At 50.4% G+C, this 18,454-nt stretch overlaps 1 protein-coding gene across 1 annotated transcript in view; it reads left to right on the top strand.

Moving 5' to 3' along the window:
• The first annotated feature begins 605 nt into the window (after positions 1-605).
• Positions 606-18,454, top strand: part of LOC144127998 (Golgi-associated plant pathogenesis-related protein 1-like) — a 66,797-nt gene continuing 48,948 nt past the window's right edge. Inside the window, exons 1-3 of the mRNA XM_077661045.1 lie at positions 606-641; positions 1,286-1,370; positions 3,687-3,815. Of these exons, the coding sequence (XP_077517171.1) occupies positions 1,299-1,370; positions 3,687-3,815 (201 nt within the window). The 5' untranslated portion in view covers positions 606-641; positions 1,286-1,298. The remainder of the gene's footprint in view (positions 642-1,285; positions 1,371-3,686; positions 3,816-18,454) is intronic.

The following is an 18,454-nucleotide window of genomic DNA, read 5'->3' as shown; positions in this document are numbered from 1 at the left end:
CGAACAAAAAAAAGAATATTCTCCGCAGCAGAGAAAGTAGTCATTCCGAAGAGATGCACCGTTGTCTCGATGAAAAGGCGATGTCGACACATCAACGAAATAGCGTGCGAAGACAATGAACACCGCTACAAACTGCGGGCGCTTCGTTGATTCATTGGATGATAGAACTGTTGCTGAGGCCGTTTGAAGGTGATTACCCTCCATTGTACCTTAAAGAATGTCGCTGCCTTCTGAGAACCGCTGTCTAAGATACACTTAAAAACCGCAGCGAAAGATTTATCTTGAGGAAAACGACACGTATGAATAATAAACATACACTTGGGCATCTTCTTCCAAGAAACAATTAAGAGTGTATGTATGGAATACAAACTTCTCTTAAGGCATCTAGTAAAAGCTGCACGAGTTAAATATATGCCGCAGCCAATTGTTTGTAGAGTTTGTTTTACTGCGAAGCGACTTTCCCGCGTTGCAGATCGTCAGTGTAACTGAGACGACTACTTTTATCTGTGCAAGCAATTGTGAAGCATCATAAACGCGTTTTAACGCCTGTTGATGAAGCGCCTATATATATGCACGCGCTGACTTTGATAAAAAGAAGGGAACCACCCACACACGACCACCGCTTCAAAGCAGTCCTCGGTGTAAGTTTCGACGACCGGTCTGTGGCGGGTCGCTAAGAATTAGGCATTCGATGCTGGACAGCGGAGTTTGTTGCAAAACGTGGGAACTGCCAGTGCCTTAGCCGAAAAGTACCGTGGCCCAAAGAATCGCTATCGACCAATGGCTCCAGACTTTTCTGTGTAGTGTAATGTCATAAGCTCGGCGCGCGGGTTTTCTTAAGTCGGCCTAAATGTCGGCCGGCCACAGCAGACATCTCTCCCACGTGCCGTGTTGACTAACCGCTCGTCCTGGGGTACTTTCCGGATATTGTTCAATGATGAAAACAGCTGCCAATGGGCACCTAGCGAACATACTAATGCGGTGAACGATGCATTCCCACGAGCACTGCAGCAGCAAATTTGGCTTGAGAATCAGCTCCGTTTAAATCTAGAAATAGAATCCTCAGCTGAGCGAACACTTAAGCATTCACGCAAAGGATGAGGGTAAGGTTCCGCAAGACATAAGGCTGTACCAACACACTATAACTGCTGTGGATGGATTAAGTTTGAATAACATTCTTAAATAATAAATCCGGATAATATAAGAAGCCAGTGGCTTTACTGCCCTCAGAAGATAGTAGAAGTTATGTGAATCAGTATTTATTGCGGCCCTTCTTTCTTCGCAGACTGACCACAACAATGAGATTCCGGAGTTTCATCTCCATAGCAGTGCTTGTGCTGACCCTCCTAATCGCCGTGGAGGCTCGCCGTGTATGTATTGCAGACTGCTATTTTTTTATGCTCTGCGTTTCCATCAGCTGTAAATGAAGCATCGCCCACCACTGTGACAACTGCTGGTGCGTTGGGTCAGCAAAGTGCAGCTTTCAGCACTACGGAATCTGTCCATGGTCCCGAAAATGCTTTACGGGCGCAACATTGCTCGGGGCGTGTTTACTGAAACATCGGCGCAACCACTGGTTGCCGCCGTCATCCAAACACGCCTCGCCAATTATTGTGCAGCTTGATACATGAAAATGAACGGCGCTTGCATTGGGTAGCCAACAGAGTATCACCGAGACCTAGCCCTATCCTGCGCTAGCACAAACAGGGAAATTAATGCGCTTCATTACATTTCACTAAAAATTCTTACTAGGTAATGACCAATCCTCCTCGCATGCGGCACATACCGATTATTTCCGATGTCGTCACTTTAAATTTGGTAAACATCCGCGGTAAAACTACCGTAAATTGCAGTGATTAGTGTGTCGCTCAGTCCTGTCGCATTGTAGGAGTGCTTATACTGTTTTATTAAAAACTGCGTAAGTGACAGGCACAGGTAATGGCGCATATCCTCATCAGAATTTGAGTGCATTATAGTACACATTTGTGTGTTACAAAATTCCAAATAAACACGTCAGTTAAGTGCTATTGGAAGTCAGCTAGTACTCACTGTGATCCCACACAGTCAGCCTCTCAACAAACGTGGAACAATACGGACGCTCTAGGCTGAATTACAGTTTGGTTGCTTTGTCTAAATCAGATTTCTGCCTCCATCAGTGAAATAACGTCAAAGTTTGCCGTGCTTTACCAATATTGATTTCAATACGCTTTCTTTTATGCTTGTATTTAACTAAATATATGTGGAATATGCGTAGTATAACTATATACAGAAGCAAGTAGCAGCGAGCATGAAAAAAGTGACAAGGATCTGATGGATTTTTTATTGAATTTTTGTTTCTCTTTGGGCTCTTTGAATTAAGGCCAACAAGTGTTAGTTTTGTTCTGGTGTGGCGAAGACATGCTAGGTGCCTTGAATGGAGTTTAAAGGTAAATGAAGTTACTTGCAAGTTCTGGGCACATATTCCAGTGCACAAAACCTTAAGCACGAAAAGGGCTGTGCGAACTTTGGTATACCTCGATGAGGGCGCTTTTAACATCATGGCATAGGTGTGAGGATGCGACTAGCACTATAATGAAGCCAGCGCCAAACCTTCGGCATTCTCAAGCTTTCTGTCCCCAAAGTATTCAAAAGCTTATTTTCAGTTTTCACCAGTACGGCAATATCTTTCGGCGCTGTGTTTGTTCTCGAAAGCCATGATTCTCTGGATACCTAAAGCTAATGCGAAATTATGACCTTCACTTGTCTTTGTGACACCTGCTTCTCTGAAGAAGGCGGCAGATCTGAGAGAACTGTCGAGTGCCCCTGCGCTGCTTAGCTTTTTGCCAGCGCATTCAAGAGGGCGACATTTGACTGCTCTGTCTCGCTGTTGTTCCGAGTGATGTTTTTCTAAATTTAAACATCCGGTGAAGATATAACTAACCCAACCCCTGCGCTGAATCGTAGTATTCAAAAAGTAGGCTTCTGCTTTAAGTGAGCTGCAAGCTCCCAACTACTTCAGTGACCAATAATTGTCCAAGTGAGAGGAAATTTTTGAATTTTTTCATACTCTTGCAAGCAGAACGCCTAGATAACAAAGAAAAATGTGGCACCTTCTCTGATGAATACATATCCTATTTTTGTCTGACTCTCACTTCAACATAATGATTCAGCACTGCTTTAAGGTACCCAAATATACTTCATTTCCCATTTTTGTGCCACAAGGCATTGCGTGAACAATCCACCTTATCCTACAGGTTTCAAAGTGCTGAATCCCGCAAAATTGGCAAACTACAATGGCCCTTCTGAGACATGGCTGCGAAAGGGGAAACGACGAAAGGCCGTCTGGAATGCTGTTGGCGCTTTCATGCAACTTTAGATAAACAGCGAGCGCTGAAGTAGCGAGCACAGAAAGGAACAAGAGAGACGACAGGACAGTAGCGCAACTTCTAACTTTCTAACATCGGTCCAGTCGTCCCTCTTGTTTCTTCAAGGGTTCGCTATTTTAGCGCACGCTGTTTATTCAAAGATAACGTACCAAACAACCCTTCAGAAAGTACTAGTATCATGCAGCACGCCGGTTTTTTTACTTGCCTGATTTTTAATAACGAGGCCTACCTTTAAGCTTTTCTTCACGGAGTTCTGCATGCCGATCGCTTGCTGGATTGAAAAGTCAAATATTTGCACTCTCCTTTTTCATGCACTACCAGAAAATCAAAGCCAAAGAATACAAGGGAAGGTTTACGCCGTTCATGAAGAAATTCCAGCGACAGGTTCTGCAGCAGCACAACGTACTGAGACCAAAGCACGGCGTTCCGAAGCTGAAACTCAATGAAAAGGTAAGTTTGTGCCGAATAACTGGTCACCCGTTGCAGGGAGGCCATAAAAGGTGTGAAAGCGATCTAGCGCCTCTCAGCGAGGAACATTCTTTGTGGTTACAAATGTCCCCTTTTCCACCTTGCTCCTGCGCACAGAGTACTAAGTATGGACCAAAACAACTTCGGCGAACACTTAACTTCCGCCTTAAAGTTATGACACGATAGCGTTACCACTAGGTTTAGTTTGGTCTATGGGGCTTCCCAAAGCGATTTAGGCTATCAGGGGCGCCGTAGTGGATGGCACCAGATGATTTAAACCACCTGGGGTTCTTTAACGTGCACACACATCGCACCGTATGCACGGGTCTCTAGCATTTCGCCTCCATCCAAATTCCACCCACGCGACCCGGATCGAACCCCTGTCTTTCGGATGAGCAGCCCAGCACCATACATAGTTAAAAAATTTGCACCCTAAAAGGCGTAACACTGATGACGGCAACCTTTCCTCACCCTTATTTTTTAAACCGAAAGCTTTACTCTCCCCTCCGTAGCTTCTTCGCCGTGTGCCCAAGTTTGACCTTTAACCGATAAGAAACCACGGGACAGCTATGAAGTCACTCAGCCATTGCCGCCGAAACCGAGCGCTCGCCTCTTTTGCTATAGGCCGTCGGCATTCATTGTGTTCATTGGCGTTGTCTTTGACAACGCTCTAGACTCCGATGCTTTTCAGGAAAGGAAGGGCGCAAACAGCAGCTCCCTGGGTCAGTGGACTCCTCAATCGTGCTTTGAGGTACGTGGCGGTGGTGAGAGAGACATGTGGGTTGCATGCAGCAGCTCTGACAACCTTGTGGCAGACGCGCGGCACTGCAGCAATAGGCCGCAGCGTTCACTGATGAACCAACCTCTCGAGACCAACCATTAACTGCCACCTGCCAGTGTGGCAGGGTGGGCGCGCTTCCTCTCCAGTGTGCGGAACGAATTCAACGTTACAGACTTCAATCCGCGTCTACTTGCCCGATACACCACATCTTTCACTCTATAACCGCAGCTAATTTTTTTTAATTGCGCGCTGTGCACGTTAGCCCTGTTGATGCACCCATGCGCCCCTCAAAGGTGCATGGGTGCAAGGTTGTTGCAGCTCCCTCAGCTGCAAGGTTGCGTAATGTGTATGGGTGCTCTCTGAGTTTTTGAACAACTTTGCAGTAGTTCAACCAAGCGTGCTTTTAAAATGTTATGAGCTATTCAAGCTTTCTAATAAACGCCAGCTGCAGCTTTGATGCCTGCAGCTGTGACAACGATTTCTGCCCTGCACAATGTGGCAACAGAATTATTTTAGCTGAAGTGCTAAGCATCACTGACCCCAAACAGTAGTAGTAGTATTAGTGGTTTATTAAGATAATAATAAAAAATAAGGATAAGATTTTTGCTAGCCCCGACATCTGCCATCGATACTGAAGCACCTGAGCTGGGAAATAAAGAATAGCAGGCAGAATGAAGAAATGAAATGAAAGATGTGAGGGAACAGGAAGAGAGGACAGGGGGAGAGGTAATATACACAAACTATTTACACAACAGACCCCAAATAGGGGCTCGCTAAAATAGCATATATGAAATTGGAAAATGCATGCGCGCCTTGGGCAAGTATTGCTTGCAGCAGTTGGGCCTTCTCTGTTGAACGCTGTCACCTCAGTAGCTTTGTATTCCAGGGACGCTTACACCAGGGCGGTGAAACTTCCTATACCTCCCAGCGCCTACGAATTTCAGACGCTATCGCCGATTTCACCTCCAGTTACGTTAATAACGATTGGCGGCGCAGTTACGGCGTGTTAATCTCCATGCCAACGGGGGGGTCTCGCATGACATCTGCTTCACGCCCGGACTAGTCCAAAATCGGGCCCGCTAGGGGAGGTGGGCGGATGTGTCGTTGTCCGCCTGCTCTGCGCGTGGCTACTATTTACTTGGGTTTTCGTACACAATTTGTTTGCTGTTGTGGCATGTTAAAATTGGTTGCGCTGCTACTCAACAATGGTAACCGCAGCGCTAGGTTAATGTATGCACGCAGAACAGAGAATATATTTTCCATGTGTTTACTGACACGTATATCCTTCCCGTTACCTTTAGTCTACAAGTGCTACTTCTCAAAATACACTATATGTCTACAGCATTCTGCACAATACAGGCGATCTGTGTCGACGCACTGGAGGTGCTAAGTTTATCTCAAACGGCGCACCTGACATTTTCAGCACGTCATTTGGTGCACAATTCACCCAATACATATGCTATCACTCCTTCGCTTATTTTCACGCAATACAGAAGGATCATTGTGTGCACAGTGAGTGCACGTAATTTAATGCATGAACGATGTACATTTTTAATCGGAGATAATTGCAAAAAATTGTTTAGTGCTTTCTAAAAACCACTATCACTCAATGGCCTTCACTGCCCATGCTAATATATGCGACGCCATTAGATTTCAGTTAACACACATTTGCATAATCGGTTCTCCGATGTGCAGGCTCTTTTGCGGACCAAACACGATGACTGCTTCGTAAACAGCAGTGACCTAATCACAGTTCTTGATCCACGGCGGCGAAATGAGCGGTAGCTCCCGAGAAAGCGAGCTCAGGTAATGGTTCCCGTCGTATCCGTGCGGGCCCGCTGCACATTTAGCAGTTTCGAAGGTCACGAGCAAAAAAAATGGCTGTTGTTTAGCCCTGGTTCAACCTGGAGTGACGCGATAGCTACAGCTGGCCGAGTGGAACTCGCTCAGTCGAATTGCAAAGTTAGTCGTTGTTGTTGTCCTTATACTACGGCCGCATACTTCCTCTTACTTCGCCGCACCTTTCGCTGGGCGTTCCTTCTTCATCTTCGTACCTGGACGTGGATTCACTCTCTCCCCCTCTCCACTCCTCCCCCACTCGCTTTCGCTAAAGCCCCTTAAGCGTGTTTCACATGCAAGTGTGAATGGTAGCGAATCCTGCCGCCGCTGCAGAAAAACCTATTTCGAGTCGTCGCTGGGATGAGCGGCGAGGTTCCAAGTTGGAAATTTTCACTGTACGCGCCGCTCAATAGCTCAGTCGCATGCGTGTGAACCAGCCTCTAGGTTTCGCTGGCGCGCCGCGCAGCCGGCAGCTGCCCCGCACCACGTGACCAACCACGTGACCAGCTATGGTGCCGCCACGCTGAAGGCTCGAAATGCTATAGCGTAATGCTATAGACCAGTATCCAGAGCCGCTCTCGGGCGCGGCCATTTTCCGCCGACTGGCGCGCCGCGGTGCGGGCGTTTCACTGCTGACTGCGGGTCTGCGGCAGCTCCGCGGGCCGCGCCTGCATATAGCCGTGAATTACTGCCCTGCGGGCGCTATAAAAACCTTGGCAAGGATACTTCGACAAGGTGGTTGTATTGCAAGAAGTCTTTGGGTTATCAAAAGGATAAAAATTGATGACATTTAGTTCGGCATTAATGATAATTGTGCCGGTGCTTAGCACGCGCTCCGGCTTATATCGCTACCGTCCTCGTGCTCCATCGCAGAGAGGAAGAGAAGGAGGAGGATGAGGAAAAAACTTTATTGAGCTCTAAGATTGGTGAGATTTCGCGGAATCGGATAGTGTCTTCGATCTTCTTAGCAGTGGCCGTCTGCCCCTAGTCCAGGGCTCCGCTGGATGCTGCTGCCAGCTGAACCCGTCAGATCAGCCCAAGTTTGACGTCCTGACGGTCGCTGGAGACCATTCCTTCCCACTGCTCCGCACTCGGGTTTGGTATTATTGGTACCGCACCGATCTCCCGGCACGCTCACGTTATGTGGTATAGCGTGGGTGTTTCTTGGCACCATGGCCATTTGTCTGTACATTGTGTGGGTTGTATGTTACTGAATGTGTTCAAGTTCGGTTATGCGCCCGTTTTTAGCAGCCTCTAAGCTACGGAGTCTTCTCTGGTGAGAGATTTGTGCGGTGGGGGATACCATTTCCTGCTGCCCTGTAGTGGTTGAGTATAGCCGAGTACTCTCTGGGGACTGGCTCGGCGTCCTCGAGACCGATATCGTAGGGGGCTCGGTATGTAGTGTATCCTCGAGCTACCTTGTCGACCTCTCGATTGCCTTCCACGTCCGCGTGTCGTGGCGTGCACACTATCGTGCCTTTAACTGGGTTTTCTTCTTGTGTGGTGGCATCCAGAGTGCAGTATGCGGAGCGCTCTGTGTCCTATTCTGCCTAACGTGTAGTCTCGGCATGCCTCTTGAGAGTCGGTGAGAATGGTTAGGGACCGCTTAGTCCGGTAGCCCTCCGCTGCCGTTAGAGCGACGGCCGCTCGATCAGCCTCGGTTATCGTGGAGTCTCGTAGCGATGCGCTAACAATTTCTCGTGTGTTCGAGTTTATCACCACCGCTACCACATTGGGGTTGGCTTGCCCTGTTTTCCTAGGGTATGTGGCTGAGAAAACTTTTTTGGTCGGTATCAAGCATTATGTGCACAGCTAGAATGCAATTTCAGCTCTAATGTTCTCTTAATCCTTCCTGCCGGCCATAAAGCACCCACCACAAATAGGGCTTTCTTGTCGCCAGCTACGTGGTGCGCCAGTTACATCAGCAATTTATTGTTGTGAGCTCAACTGTGTGGGAGGGCTAACAGAAAACAGTTTTAGTCATAATTTATGCTATCTGGCGCACAAAAACGTATTTTTAATCAATATTGAATCAATCAAATCAATATTGAGACTGAGTCAATATCGGCAGGGAGGCCAGCTTTCTCTAATTCTGCGGCCTGAAGTTGCGTTTATTTTATTCGGAAGCTCTCGGCGCGTGTGACAGCGTCGCGTAGCCGCTTGGCCAAATGTCACAGAATGTAATAAAATCGTGCATATATAACAGTGATTCAAGCAGGTAACAACAGCAGAGATACTACGGTCAGCCCTTTACCCGCCGATCCCTCTGATATAGATGTGGAAATAACAACTTAAATTGGTAGCGGTCGTGCTTACATCCCCGTGCAGGAAATGTGTTTAACGGGAACAAGAGCAAGCTCAGCGCACGGATGTCGAAGACGTACTGCTGATCGAAAACACGCGCTTCGCCTGGACAACCTTCGGTCTGCAGCTGGCCGATCCCGTTAGAGCTTGCACATCACTGCATCATCAAGTCAAATCAATAAATATACATCCTGAGGCATAAAATTATCATAGCTGGTAGCGTACGTAAAGGACGGCAACAAACGACACGCCAGCGCAAAATGTGCTTGTAAGTACCTGTTTCGAATCCGCATCCTACCTGGTTGACTACCCTCGGATATATGTGTAACAGTGTGTAACAATGTGTGCCAGATAACCGTAGAACGGCCTGGGGAAATCTGAGTAGTGATGCACAGCACACACCCACATACGTTAGGTGACTGAGCGCTTCAGCGACGGAAGCGAAGAACACGTAAACACGCATTCTACGCGCCGCCGGCGCGACCCGACCGCAGTCCAACGTGCCGCGCGCGCCGACAGATGGCGACTGGTGTCGAGAGTAGGAGCGCTCCGGCAACCTGCGGGCGATGGTAAAATAATCTGGTCTATAGTGTAATGTAGACGTGCGGCGCGCACACCAGCTGCGTGCTCTGACGTCACTCCAGCGTCTGCTCCGCCGTCGGCGCCGCGGCGAGGCGCGCGGCGCGCACACCAGCTGCGGGCTATGAGGTCGCTCCGCGCATGCGCACAGCTGGCGGAGCTGCGGTGCCACGCCTCAGCGCGCAGCCACGCTGACCTCGCGAAGCGGCTGGCGTAATGCAGCTCTCGCAGAAAACCAAACACAATCGTAACTCACGCAGCACCTAAATTACTAACACAGGAACGAACACGGCACCAATGTGTCTGTGGCCGGCGCAAAGCAGGCGACAGCACCCGAGAAAGCGCGACTGACAGAGTTCGCGAAACACCCAAAGGGTGCACGGCGGTTACGGCGGCCGCGCGGTTCAGAAATCCAAAAGGTAAAGGGGGAGAGAGATATTCATTTTGCTTTAAGAACCTTCTTGCTGTTAGATTTTTGTTTTTATTACAGACACTAGCGCCAATTCCACCTTCAGTTACGTTCATAGAGGATAGCGCAACTACGGATCCAGTGGAGGTTTCTCCAATCAGCCGGGAACGGGACTGCGTTGCCTGGCGGTAGCTTCCCCGCCAGGCCACGCAGTCCCAATAATGGCCCGAATAATTACCCCATTATTTTTTAAAGCGGAATTAACTAATTTACTTTATACCTTTACATGTCCTAATGACGTTTTAGTAATGATGCGACGTTCTAATCATCAGTTTCAAAGTGTTGTAATTGCTTTTCAAATCTGGCGTTCCACATGTGCCGCCGCCGCCTTTTCAGTCAATCCCAAGTTTTCGGTCACAATGCCGATGACGCTGGATTTTGTGCAGAACGGAAGCCTTACGCTGTTGCGGAATAAATGTTTACTGCTCCTTTCAGAGGAATTGAAGAACTACAGTTATCGACATGTTTCTGCATGACCAGTCTTTTCATAAATAACAAAAACTTAACTCTAAAAATATAAAGTTCCGGCTTTTTTTCTCCTTTTCAACGCGGCATCTGCCCTTGTTTTTGCCATTCCCTGTGCGAAACAAAGATTACTGATTCTGGCATTCACGCGGGTATGCACGCCTAAGCTGATGGTTCCTTCGCCGCTCATACCTAAACGGTGCCTGCGACTGTTTTAATGCGGCAGCATTAAGTGCTCCATTCACGAGAAAAACCTGCTTCCGTTCGTCCGTGTTACGCTGAAGCAGCTGGCCCACCTGCCACGTATCCGCCATGGCAGGTGGGAATCAAATTAACTTTCAGAAAATTGTCAGTGGCTTAGCTCGGCTATGCCAGGATATACGTAGCGAGAGGTACGTTTCCCTCGCTGAGCTTGTTGTGGTAACTGTATGTTTAGCAATGAGAGACATTGGGCTCCATCTCGGCATCTATGCGCCATCTATTATGCTCGGCAGCCTGGAATCTCCGTTTGGCAAGCCGTTCCTTTCTCTGTTCGGGCGTCTCCGCTGCTCTCTTCACCTTCTTACGCTCATTCTCTTTTTGTTGAGTAGCAAGTGCCAGGCGATAACCTCAGGATCGCAATAGTTAGTCTTCTCTTGTCTATACCACCGTTTAGCAGCGGCTGGACTCTCCTTCTCTGCATCCATGTCAAACGTTGTGCTACCGCCGCCCATTACATCTCCGCCATTTATACGTAATGCTGCGCATGCGACGCCCAGTTCGGGTGATAGAGCGGCGAGGCGGCGACGAAGCGCGCGGCGCACCTATGGGGTCACTATGGTTACAATGGTACCGGCGCATGCGCACAACTGCTCAAGCGCGTGACGTCATGCACGGCTCCGACGGCGGAGCGGGCGCGCGGCCGCGGCGACGGCGAAGCGCACGTCACACCTCGCTCCTCTCCGGTTGGCATGGTAAAGGCGCATGCGCACAACTGTCTCCCCTAGTCCACAGCAAAATGCTCGTCTTCTAGTCCCAGTGTAGCTCTCGCTACAAAATAACGGTGGCTTAGCTTTGGTGAAACCGGGGGAGAAGCGGCAACTTCACGATGGTTTAGCCTGACAAAGTCATGTTATGGTAAGCTTTGGTCGCTTCTTTGGACTTTACCAGGCTAAGCCATCGTGAAGCTACCCCTTCTCCCTCTGTTGAACCAAAGATCAACCACCGTTATTTTTCTCCGCAGACTTTACTGGCGAATCGCAACGTCAACCGGATCGTCAGACGCCGCTAAGCGCCGGCTGTACCTCGTGCGGCGCGACTCTTCTTCAGCGCCCGACTCCATGGCTCTGACTGCTGGGCGTCTCCGCCACTCCTGTTATGCTCGCCTGAAGGCGTGACGTCACAGCCTAGAACGTGAACACCGCATGCCAACTTCGTTCCTAGGTGTGCCGGCGCTCCTCCTGTTGCGTACTCGGTTAAGAAGGGCACGACGTCACACCCTATCACGTAAACGCCGCGTTTCGGCTCCTCGGCGTGCAAAGAGTCGATCACGTGACCCGATTTTGGTTGACCTTGACGCCCGTTTTGACCTTGAAATGACCTTGATCTCGGACCTTGGCAATGACATGACAACTGGTCTGACCATCCACTGCTTCTCAAAACTATACGCTGAAGGAAGGTTATGGGAAGTACATGGCGATCTCAGCCCGTTGCCTCTAGTAGTGATGCTACCGTTTCAATATATCCGACGCGCGGTGCCGACAACTACGGCGACGCCAATGGCTTTTCGCCCGAACGAGTTGTACACGCTGTCGCGTAAAACGAAGAATGGAGGGAGAATGAGGACAGGGAAAGGCTTTCGCTTGTCCGCTCTTAAGGAGACAAGTGTAATCCTGTAATTTTTTTAAGGTTGTTTGGTGGTCGGGTGGGTGCTGCATGGCCTTCTGGTGGGCGGCTGTGATGCAGGGAGCTAATTCAGCGGCATTCTGCTCTCGCACCCGTTCCTTGGGGGAGGACACTAGGCTATTGCCTCAGCCGAACACGTCTCATGTTAAACTGCAACACATTCCCGCTCTGTGCATCGCACTTTGCTTCTTTTCGTCTACTAAAATTGCTATCAAGTTCTATAGTTTGCGCTATGAGCTGGTTACAAAAGGTTTGACATTGACACTGACATTGCAACGAGCGGTAACGAGACGAAAGGCAGAGTACGCATCACACCAGCTATGTGGCGAAATATGAGTAGAAAGAAATTTTATTTGCATATGTAGACATGCCAAGGTTACCGTTTACATTGACATTCACAAGTAGACATGACGGTAAGCACGTAAGGCGAGCAGATTAAAGAGGTACCATAAGCACCTTTGAGCAACTAACAGGGATTGCTTGTGAGCGATTTAAGACGGGATAGCATACCTATTCACCGAAGAGTGAAACTAATAATCTGACACGGAAAGAAAAAAGACGTTGGCGCCAGTTTGGTCTAAAGATCAGGACAAGACGATCGTTGTTAACCGAAATGAGTGGAAACGACCACTGTCGGAGATACTCTTCCTCTCCCAAGAAAAAGAGTTCCTCCGACAAGAAACTGATCAGCTCTCTTCGAAGACGGCCAAGTAATGGCCACACAGCGCGGCGTCGAAAGCCACGAGCGACAGCAGTGCATCGACTGCGCCATAAACTGAAAAGACCCGCAGCAATTAACAGGCGAGAAAAACGGTCGCTGGGGAAGCGGCCGCGGGAGACAAAGCTCGAAATGCCCTGCCCACGGAATCACGCATGAACCGCGCGCCAAAAGACACGCGCTTCCACGCATGCGACTGTAGCGTGGCGAATACATTCCGGAAGCGGGCAATTCGGACAGGTACTGAGCCGTGAAACATCCCAACGGTCTAGCCGATCACAAGTAGGCAGCACTGCCCAACCAAGTTTCAAACAAAGTCGCGTAGATGGTCTGGGAGAGGTGTCGACGCTATGCGCGCCCATTGAACGCGGCGCATCGGTGAGCAGCGAGCCGCCGGCACAACACGCAACAACAGCGAGCCCGTAATGTCTACCACACGGTCTGCAACGATATTGACATCAGGTGCTACTCCGCTTACATGTCTGACAAAGGCCACTGACGTAGCATAGAAAGCGGCAGGCTGCTCTGATTGAGGTCCATGATTAACAGGGGCCGAAGGATTCAAAAAGCCCAAAGAAGGGCCAAAAATTAACGCGCTAGGGTTCGTGCCGGAGACGCGTCCCACAGCAGGATACGCAAAATGCACTTATAATAATAATAATTGGTTTTGGGGGAAAGGAAATGGCGCAGTATCTGTCTCATATATCGTTGGACACCTGAACCGCGCCGTAAGGGAAGGGATAAAGGAGGGAGTGAAAGAAGAGAGGAACAAATAGGTGCCGTAGTGGAGGGCTCCGGAATAATTTCGACCACCTGGGGATCTTTAACGTGCACTGACATCGCACAGCACACGGGCGCCTTAGCGTTTTTCCTCCATAAAAACGCAGCCGCCTGCACTTCAAAGCTAACAATGAGGACATGATGGACAAATTTGGAAAGGCAGAACCGCCTCTCTCCCGTGCTTGTCCAATAACCGCAGGAGTCACAAGCTCGGTTCCGCGTGACCAAAAAAAAGAAGAAAAAAACTGTAGTCTGCACCCGCCTTATGACGCGCAGGGGCGGTTTAACAATGTGGCAAAGGTTACCAGAAGGCACCCAGCATGACCGACTGAACCAGGTAGCGCCTCTCAAGCAGAGGCAGCTCAAATGTCTGCGCCCTCCGCACACGAGCTGTAATGTCCTCTACGACCGAAGACCACATACCATCCCATATCCCAGCACAGTCGTAGGTTACGCAAAAAATGCGCATCTGCGCACACCACTACAAATGTATAGCACTTGTAATACGTCTCTGAGGAGGCCCCACAAAAAAGTCCTCTTCAAATAAATAAGAGCAGCACCCGACAAGGAGGCGTACTCACGAAAAAGGTTTCAAGCTTCGAGCAGGCCGCGTTCATCAGCAAAGTAGAGAGTGATGTCATCTGCATAAGCGGTGACGCATACTGCCTGGCAACGCCAGACCTCTAATAAAAAAAGTGGTGATTGACTGACAGGAGGAAAGGCTCTAATGCTAAGACAAACAAATGGGGGGAGAGCGGATAACCTTGACCCTGTGCGCACCGCCGTATAGTATACTCTCTGATATTTCAGGTTAAGGAAGATAAACTGTGTATTTCACGACCCGGGATAGAGACACCCGGGTGGCAGGAAATGCGGGACGAGAGAGACCGTAGACGGCGAATGAGTAATAAACTTCGCATTGTGTACCGATGAGTAAGATAGCCGAAGGTACCTTTGTAAACCCCTCCATTTATGAAAAACGACGCACTGTCTTCACCAAGCGGGGCGATTCCTTTCTCATAGATTGTGGGCCCTTTAATTGGGGCACAGCTACGTGGCTGATCATTCTCGAATCAGCGTAACATCTACCACACAACTGCTAGTCACAACTTGAGGCAGCCATGGCAGTCGAACCGACATCTTGCACAAACATGGGCGCCTATGGGGGCCGTTTGCGGACTCCACGCCGTTTACCACGGGAGCTGGTACGCGCTGCTATGTGCGAGCCACGCGCCTCGTGGCCCGCTCCAAACGAACACACCTCCGTAATGGCTTCAGCGTTCCTCCATGAAGCACTGAGACAAGCACTTTGAAACGCTTTTACGCAGGTGGTGGTGGTGGTAGTGGTTTTATTAAAAATAATAGTAAAAAGGAAGGAAAAGATTTTTGCTAGCCCCGGCATCTGCCATCGGTACTGAAGCACCTGAGCTGGGGCAGCGGAAATAAAGGACAGCAGGCAGAATGGAGAAATGAAATGAAAGAGGTGAGGGGACAGGAATAGAGGACAGGGAGAGAAGTAATATGTACAAACTATTTACACAATAAGTAATGTGTCCAGGTTGTGCGCGTGATTAGTTCATTTAAGAGGAATTAAATCACACACGCGCACAGCACTGTGTAGGTTACAACTGGAGTGGGGCGTCCAGTTATTAATCGTTCAAGGTAGAACTCGCGGAGCGTTCGGTCACTGCGTGTAACTACCTGACGGAGAACAGACGGGACGTCAAGCCCGTGTGTTCCAGGAATGCACAGAGGCTCACCAAAGTTCGCTCACGAGTGCGCGCACTGCCCTGCGGCCACAATAGCGTCTTGATGGAGTCTGGTAGTATGCCCTGCGCCCTATAGGCCGCGAGCATATCGCGACGAGCATCGGCGAACGCGGAGCAGCGAAGGAGCAGATGTTCTAGTGTTTCCACTGCACCGCATCCGTCACACACATCACTCGTCGCGATTCCGTTTTTCAAAATCTGCCGCCACACCACCTTATCGCTTTCTTTGCGACGCAAGACGCGACTAGATTTATCTCGATTGATCGCAGCCAGGCAGAGCTGATTATACGTTGTTCCGGAATGTTCTAGTAACTTTGCAGGATTTATCTCGAACGTTCGCTATCAGCTTTAAATTCAGCACGGCCGACAGCGGCGGGCATTCTGTTCGACGACAGCCGAGCACGCTTGTCGCTTCGCCGCCGCCGAGTGATTCAGTCCACTTTGGGTGCAAGTCAGCCCAATAAACAGTTTTCTTTTAGAAGACCCTTTCGTCCGTCTTCATCGCTGCTTCGACTGCCGTCACCAGTACGTGACATCTGGTGAAGGTGCAGGGTAGCCTTCCATGTTCCGGACGCCCCCTTCAAGTCGTGAAGCCAGCCCTCAGCGCTTCGCACCCGAGGACAAGCCAGCAGCTCAGCGAGCCAGTCCACGCCTCCAGGGAGAGGGGCCTGAGTTCAGGAAACTGCCGGACCGCACCAGACAGCGAAAAGACGCTGCTACGAGCACCGCAATCTCGCCGAAGATGTCGACACCGATCATACTACAGCAGCCGCGGGTACCGCCAACTTTCAATGGATTCCTAGGCGAAGACCCTGAAGAATGGTTGGATCAATTTGAGCGCGTGGCGTCATTCAGCAAGTGAGATGATGCGGCAAAAATAGGACACGTGTTCTTCTCATTGGATGGCTCCGCACGCACGTGGTACGAAAACTACGAGTCGTCCCTTACGACATGGGAGCTATTCAAGAGAGAACTATTGAAGGTATTCACGAGTGTCGAGAGGAAAGAAAGAGCTGAACGACTCCTCGAGTCCAGGATCCAGCTTCCGAATGAGCCCGTCCGCGGTTACGTCGAGGAGATGAAGCGCCTATTTCGCCGCGCCGACCCCGGGATGACCTAGGAAAAGAAAGTTCAATTTTTAATGCGCGGCGTAAAAGAACAACTCTTTGGCAGCCTCGTCCGCCAGCCGCCAAAAACAGTCGAGCGATTCATGCAAGAAGCCTGCACGATTGAGAAGACCCTCGACGTCCGAGCTCGGCAGTACAACCGTCCTTCCTCTGCAATCCGTTCGGACACGCCGGCCAACACCAGCGACACCTTGCGGGAAGTTATCCGCGAAATCGTCCGAGAGGAGCTACGCCGATTACTGCCATTCTCCCCACAGCCACAAGCAGCGACTCTGATGGACGTGGTACGAGAAGAAGTGCAACAGGCACTTGGCACCCCGACGGCCACAGAACCCCAGGCCATGACCTACGCCGCTGCAGTTAAGGACTGCTCAGCCCCAATGACAACCCCTACGTCCACCCCGAGATGAGCCACTTGTTCCACAACGCCACCTCCCAGCCCCCGCCCGCCCAGCCTATGACCGACGCTCAAGCCCCAGGAAATGCGACGCCTGGAGGACTTCCGACAACCGGCCGTAGTGCTTCCATTGCGGTGACGCCGGCCATATTCTTCGTCACTGCCCGTACCGACGTGTCGGTCTTCGAGGATTTGCCGTTAACGCCCCACGACCACGCTTCGGACAACGTCCGCAGGAAATCGACGAGTACCTGCGTCGAGAAGAGTACACGCCGAACAGCTTTTCGCGCTCACCATCGCCGTCAACCTCGCGCTTTGCGTCGCCACGCCGCAGCTACGCAGCCGCGGTACGAGAAAGGTCTCCCAGCCACCGTAGGGGAAACTAAAGGCAGCAACCTCTTGAGGTGAGGTTGCTCACGAGCGAAACGCCGAAGATCCTCCACCGACCACGCCCCATGAAGACGCTGCACCCGCGACGCCGCATGAAGAACCGACACTCGCTGCACCAACGCCGCACAAAATGAGAACCCTGATCACGACGCAAGCTGCCTTCAAAACGACGACGCCACACAGAGAAGCTTCGACCACACGCCACACCCGCGACTCGCATACGCGACGAAGCCGTGACCCGACACCAAGAGCGACATGCAATGCAAGAGCCAGGACCGCCGACTTAAAAGTGACTATCGACGGCCGGAAAGTTACCGCTTAGTCGACACAGGAGCCGATTACTCGGTGACGAATGGAACATTCGCTGCGCATCTGAGAAAAGTCACAACGGCTTGGGACGGCCCACAAATTCGCACCTCAGAGGGCAACCTCATTACGCCGTCAGAACGATGCACAGCGCGAGTGACTGTCAAAGGACATACCTATCCTGCGACCTTTGTTGTTCTACCGCAATGCTCCCGCGAAGTGATCTTGGGTAATAATTTTCTTAATGAGCATCAGGCGATCATCGACCTGCTTTCAAGCTGATCACGCTTTCGACGAACGAAGCCATCGCTTCGCTGAAAACTGGGTAAAATCACGTTGCCCTGAGTATCCTGGAGGAAGTAGTGATCGTCCCACCCCGATCAAGCGTTATCCTGACCGTAGGCGCCACGAAAGCCATTAACGCTGAAGCCATCATCGAGGGCAACATGCTGTTGCTCCTAGACCGAGGAATCAGCATCGCAAGAGGCACCGCACATTTGCGCAATGGCCAGGCCGAAGTACTGCTGACTAACTTCAGCGAAGAATACCGGCACATTAACAGAGGAACGACGATTGATTTCTTCGACGAAATATCCGAGCTACGAGACTCCTTCGCCCTCTCCAATCCTTCCGCAGAAGATTCGCCTGACCAAGATAACTTGCCCACTTTCGACATCAACCCAGCCCTCCACCGGAACAGACAAGACCAGATCCGCAATCTGCTTCAAAGCTACAGTGAGTGTTTTCCGACATCGCCGAAGGTGCGACAGACGCCGATTGCCAAGCATCGCATTATAACGGACCAACACTTCC

The sequence above is a fragment of the Amblyomma americanum genome, chromosome 4, assembly GCF_052857255.1.
Source record: "Amblyomma americanum isolate KBUSLIRL-KWMA chromosome 4, ASM5285725v1, whole genome shotgun sequence".
Lineage (NCBI taxonomy): Eukaryota > Metazoa > Arthropoda > Arachnida > Ixodida > Ixodidae > Amblyomma > Amblyomma americanum.
This window is presented reverse-complemented; position numbering and strand designations above follow the sequence as displayed.